General features: G+C 46.2%; 1 protein-coding gene across 1 annotated transcript; it reads right to left on the bottom strand.

Moving 5' to 3' along the window:
- Positions 1-1268: 1268 nt before the first annotated feature.
- On the bottom strand, positions 1269-5442 carry LOC309579061 (kinesin-like protein KIF19; the record flags this gene model as incomplete). The annotated part of the gene is given in 9 exon segments (XM_082292093.1): positions 1269-1472; positions 2722-2777; positions 2780-2826; positions 3266-3339; positions 3341-3409; positions 4092-4213; positions 4385-4445; positions 4449-4655; positions 5353-5442. Coding segments are annotated over 9 exon segments (930 nt in total).
- Between the last annotated feature and the right edge of the window lie 301 nt (positions 5443-5743).

Genomic DNA, 5743 nt, shown 5'->3' with positions numbered 1-5743 from the left:
CTCCAAACACTGCAACTTTTTCCTAGTGATTCAGCCCAAAGGTATTTAGCAGAGATGTATATGTTTGGAAAGCTTCGTTTTCCTTCATTTTTTTGGTCCCGCAGTGTTTGCAGGTCACGTGAGGTCTTGTAAATACAGTCTTGGCTCAGGACCTGCTGGCACAAGTTTGTCTTATACACACTCTGTGCTTATTTTATCTGTGTGTCCTTTTTTTATATCTTCATTAATCTAAAAGAGTCAGCTCTGGGGACAAGTGATCCTGACCTTCCACTTCGCCGTCACACTTCTTCCTGCTGCTTTCTGCTTCATAAGGAAAATCCGCTGCTTGCCACACCCGCTCACACCCTTGCATTGATTGCATCCCCAATTTAGGGGCTTAAGACATTTATAAATACAAGTAATTGAGCTTCCTCATCCCTGGAATGGACTATCCCTCATCTTCCCAACAGCAAAGCAAGAGGCATAGAGAAGTAGGAGCGTGTACAGTGTCACCCAGTGAGAAATAGCACATAGGAGAATTCTTTGCAAGTGCTGCAGCTGTAAAAAAGATTCTTCATCCATTTGAAAAAATGCCCAAACCTACCCGAGATTGTCACCTTAGAGGAGGGAAGTCACTTCTGCTTGGGGCAAGGAGTCATTATTCCACGCAATTGCCAGAACCATTTTATTTGCAGCATTATCTTAAAAGCCCCTTAATGGAGAAGGCTGCCACCTGAAGATGCTTGTTCCAAAAAGAAAAACACATTCCCACAGTTAACCTCTGGGCTAGTAATTCTTATCAGGGTCTTCACCTATCACCACTGCTGCCTCTCTGTCTGCAGTCAGATCTGAAATGCTCTGTAGAGAGAAGAGAGCTTAGAGCAATCTTTGGCTGCTCTCACAGCCAAACATCTGCTCACCCAAACAGCATTCCAGACATGCAGTACACCTCCCAGCTTCACAGCAACACACAGGGAAAAAACAAGGAAACTATTTCTTAGGCATTTACATTTGGTTTTAATAGTCAGGGAGCCTTTTGGATGCACGGGTGGCATCCACGCTTTTGCCCTGGGAAAAAAAGGCGGCTTGGGCTCCATGCTGACGTCTTCTGGGAGATGGACACTGCTAGGAAAAGGAGGTTTTCCTCCTCTCTTGGACTCTGTTAACACCCTACTTGTTTTAAACTGAAGCCAACAACTAGAGCACACAGTACAGAGCAAAGACTTCAAGTAGGGATACAGAAAAATTTATAAGCTTCCTCTCCTCCCTGCTCACCTTCCCTCTGCTCTTCAACACCGTGACACAGAAGCTAAAATACATTTTAAGGCACACTCTTGAATCTGCTTCCTCGACTTCCACCAGTCTTGAAATTGCAAACCTTTGGGGCCAAAGAGAGTCCTGTTCCCCAGGTGACTTCTATTTAGTCCTGGGCTGGCTCCCCAGATGGGCGACTGCCTGTGGCTTTTGCCGACTGCTGGCACCGTTTGCAGGCCCTACAAGAGAGGGAAGAGGAAGAACTCGGTCAAGTTTCTCACACCTTGATTTGAGTCTCATTGCCAGTCAAAATGGGGAGGAGACAGATTGCTACAGGCTGTGGAGGGGTGAGTTTGGCAAAGGCCAAGGATCTGCATATCGCTGCCTCAGGAAGAGCCCAAGGTGACACCTTCAGTGGAAGGCAGTATGTTGGCATGTGGCTAACTCAGATTAAATTTTGTCCTTCACACGTGGGTTAGACTGGGGTTATGAACACCACTGAAAATGTTATTTTCTCTTCCTAAGAGGTTATTTTTGGCTAAGAGGGAGATGGAGTGTAACTCCTTCTGGAACACTGCCCATGTCATCTGTTGCAAAGAAAAAAGGCTTAAAACTTGGCTATAAAACCTCTACCCATGTGACTGATTTCACAACTGGACCATTTGTGTTGCATTTACAGCTCTTTCAGTTCAGATTGCACCAGAGCAAGTGCTGAAGAGTGTCACAGTTCCTCCTGAGCCAATCTGATATTCATGCACTCACTTGTTTCTGTAGGTCCTGTCCTTTGACATGACCAGTGTTGCTGTGCTGGGTGGTGCTTGCAGGAGCCTTGCCTTTTGGCAGTACCTTGAGTGGAGTCCCCTCTGTTGGAAGCAGGGAGCGTTTTGTTATAAACAGTGGGAACAGAGCACAGTTTAAAAGTATTTTGCTGCGTATGAGTTGCTAATATCTAGCCAAAATAAATAAGAGCATTGTAAATCAAAAGTTAACCATTTTGACTGTGTATCTCCCATACAGAGCTGTGGCTACAAAATAAATGAGCCAGTGAACAAGAAACTGATGAGCTCCTAACTCTCCCTCCTGTTTCAGGGTCCTGAATGAAATCAGTTTCACCAGAGAGTCATCGGTGAATGGCACAAAAGGAGGTGATCATCCTGGTCAACACAAGTGCCCTCACACCAGATTGCTCAGTGCATCTCTAGTTACAACTCCCATCACTCCACTGGACACACTGGACACAGGTGACACACAGAGGGAGAGTCTAAATTGGAGATGGCAGCTAAGCCTTGACCTCTTAGCTATTTCCTACATTTTAAACCCAAGGCCAGTACTCTAGGAGTGATTTTATTGCCTGCCAAGGTTTACCTTCCTCACATACACTAGGTTTAGTGCATGTTCACATACACATGCTGTGCATGTTCTGCCATCACAAGAGCAGGATGCTTTCCACAGCAAACATGCCTTGAATTCAGTTCCTGCCACACTGACCTGCTGGACTGAACTTTTTGGCAAACCAGAGAAAGTTGGGCTGAGATGGGTATCCAGAGACCATCCTTCCTACAGAGTGTCATTTTAGATGATCTGTAACTGCCACTGTGAACAGAATATGCCAAGAGATTAACAGATGAAAGCACAGACCCTTTATCAACAGGGAGAGATGAAACATGTCTAGCTGAGAGCTGTCAAGCTGTGGGGAAAGCCAGAAAGCTGGTAAACATGGTGATAAAGAACACAGCAAGGAATACTTCAGAATTCATTTTGTCCCCTGATCCTCACTATCTTGGCTACTTTATTGGTTTAAAAGCTTGCCTGGCAACAGAGGCAAATGGAAACCTGTCCCATTGCCCTCTCTGGGAAGAAGGCTCCTGCTAAAACAGAGCTGATTTGCAAGGGCAATATACCAAAAACTCTTCTAATAGATTTCAGTTTCTAGAGGTCCTTCCACTTTGGTATCTCCCAGCTTTGTGGACTTAGCTGAGAGCTGCCAGGTCCCCATGCCCTAGAGAATAAGCCTAATAATAAGAAAGAGTACTTGTCTGAGTCAAGGGTGGTGGAGGGAATGTCAAATTTCACCGCCCAGGGAATATCCTTTGTGTTCCCAGGCAACACCCTTTCTGATCTCATCTTTGTTAGGATCCAGATGCTGACTGACATCCAGAGGAGGGCTGTTGTGGGGCTGCAGGAAGAGGGAAGAATGAGATCCTCAGCAGATTTTTTTCACTATAAAGCCCCTTCTCTACCCCAGGCTCTCAGTCGGTGTTACAAAGACACTCTTGATACCTCGTGCTTTTACAGAGTTCCAGCCACCTGCTATTTGCTCCCCTCCTGTAGAGGGTCACTCAGAGTAGTTTAATTTCTCATATAACAGCATGACTAACATTAAGTGTATTATTCAAGGTGAAACCCAATTCCGTGCCCTGTTCATTCTAGACAATCATAATAAACAGGAGATGCTGCTGCTGCTTGGACTCCCTGCTGAAGACTGGCAATTTCCTGGCAGCCCCTTACTGTCTCAAAACACTCAAGTTTTCCTAAGACAAAGGGGCCAGCAGCACCTTTCCTTTCTGGTGGGAAAGATCTGAAGGCCTCAGAACAACTGTGCCCCCTGAGTGCACAGAGGCCTTTGAATAAGAGTCTCCTCCAGCAGTCACTTGGGACATTGCATGTTTGGCCATCTCACCTTTGCCTTTCTGTTGAGTGAAGCTCCAGAGACAACATGTTCATAAAACAAACTCTCTGTGGAGCTCTTGAGTGGCACCAGGACCCAGCCAGGCTTTGGGTGTGTGTGATTCCATGGCCATGACACCACATCATGGGACAGGGTGGATTTTCCAGCACAAGAGGCTGTTCTGCCTTACCCTGAGCATGCTGGATGTCACTGAGTGTAGCAGCAGCAGGCAGCTCAGCACCCCCTCCTCCAGCTCAGAGAGGTGCAGGCAGTGTAACCTCACCAGTGTCTCTGGGACAGGAATGTTCTGGGCTGGAGCAGAGATAGGGAGGAAGAGTTAAAAATGACTCCTAGAGAAACAGCTGAGTACAACTGAGTCATGACATCCAAGGCAATGTTTCCTGGACAGATTTTTCTCCAGTTTGCCATCAGAAAACAAAGCTTGGAGATAAGGATAGAGCAGGAGCAAAGGTGCCGCTTTACCTTTTATCAGCATCTGCTGCTGCTGAATAATTTCTTTGCAGAGTAGCATGTGCTGCTGCAGTTACTGGATCACAAAATCCTTCTGGCACAATAGATTCTCCCTGTACAGTGGATTTGCCTGCAGCTCTGTATTGCCAAGCTGAAGCTCATGGGCCCTGCAGAGAAAACTTAGCACCTCCTGCTGATCTTCAGTAGTGATTTGTCTGGGGAAAAACTCCTCCATCTGAGAAGCTTTTTCTTTGGCATTTGCTAAGTGCTGCTCCAGCTCTGTCTGAAAAACATAGGGGTTTGCCAAGGCAGCTCAGCTTCTTGGGGTAACAAAAGCATCTGAGCAATTCTCTGCTGTCTCCATCATGCTGAGATTAAAGTAAAATCTAGAAAAACAATTTTGTATTTTGCTTGTTTTACTACCAGCCACCATATTTCAGTCATGGCAGATACATACAGATGCAGAGTCCTTGCCTAGAGGAACTCCCAAATGTTAACCACAAAAAATAATCACTAAAAGTAATTACCAACACATTGAACGACCAGTGCACAGCAAACCCTCAACATGGGAAGAATTAGCTCAGTTGGTCAGAGCATGGTGCTAATAATGCCAAGACTGTGGGTTTGATCCCTGTGTGGGCCATTCACTTAAGAATTGGACTTAATGATCATTGTGGGTCCCTCTCAACTCAGAATATTCTGTGATTCTGTGAATTAGCTTACATATAGGTGCACAAGTTCAGAGGCTGCTTTTCTCTCATCCTAAAAACCACAGGGACAGAGGCAGGATGCAAACATCAATGTTCCTAAGCTGCTTCCTTCAGCAGCCCGAAGTGTTTAGCAGTCAGGTGCCCCACAGCTTTTATGGTGCTGGCACAAATCCACGTGAACCTCTGAGCTGTGCTGCTGCCATCCTGCCCTCAAGCACCTACCAGGCAGAGGCCAGACTGGTAACCCCAAGGGCACCTTCCCCTCCTCACCTTCAGGGCCACCATCCTGCACTGTTCTGCCAGCAGCAGGTTGATCTCTTCTCTTGCTGCTGTAACTTCCTGAGGTTCAGGTGAATCCATGACATCCCTGTCTTCCTCCTCAGTGTTTCCTCCTTTGCTGGCATATCATCCTTGCATGCACCCTCACCCTTCTCTGGTTCCCAGCTGCCAGAAAAAAAAAAAAAAAAAGAAGAAAGGAACTTCTGGGAGACAGTGACATAGCTCTGGTGATGCATAGCCTTTCATTGTGTCTGTCCAGCCTCCTCTTCCATGACAACAGCAGAATTAATGAGTCCAGACTGCTCTGGAGCTGGGCAAATGACACAAAAGAACACAATTACCTTCCTCCCTTTGCCTCCTATGTGATCTTTTCATGGAAAGA

This window comes from Coloeus monedula, assembly GCF_965178545.1.
Source record: "Coloeus monedula genome assembly, chromosome: 16".
NCBI lineage: Eukaryota > Metazoa > Chordata > Aves > Passeriformes > Corvidae > Coloeus > Coloeus monedula.
The sequence above is the reverse complement of the archived record's forward strand: the minus strand, read 5'-3'. Positions and strand labels throughout refer to the sequence as shown.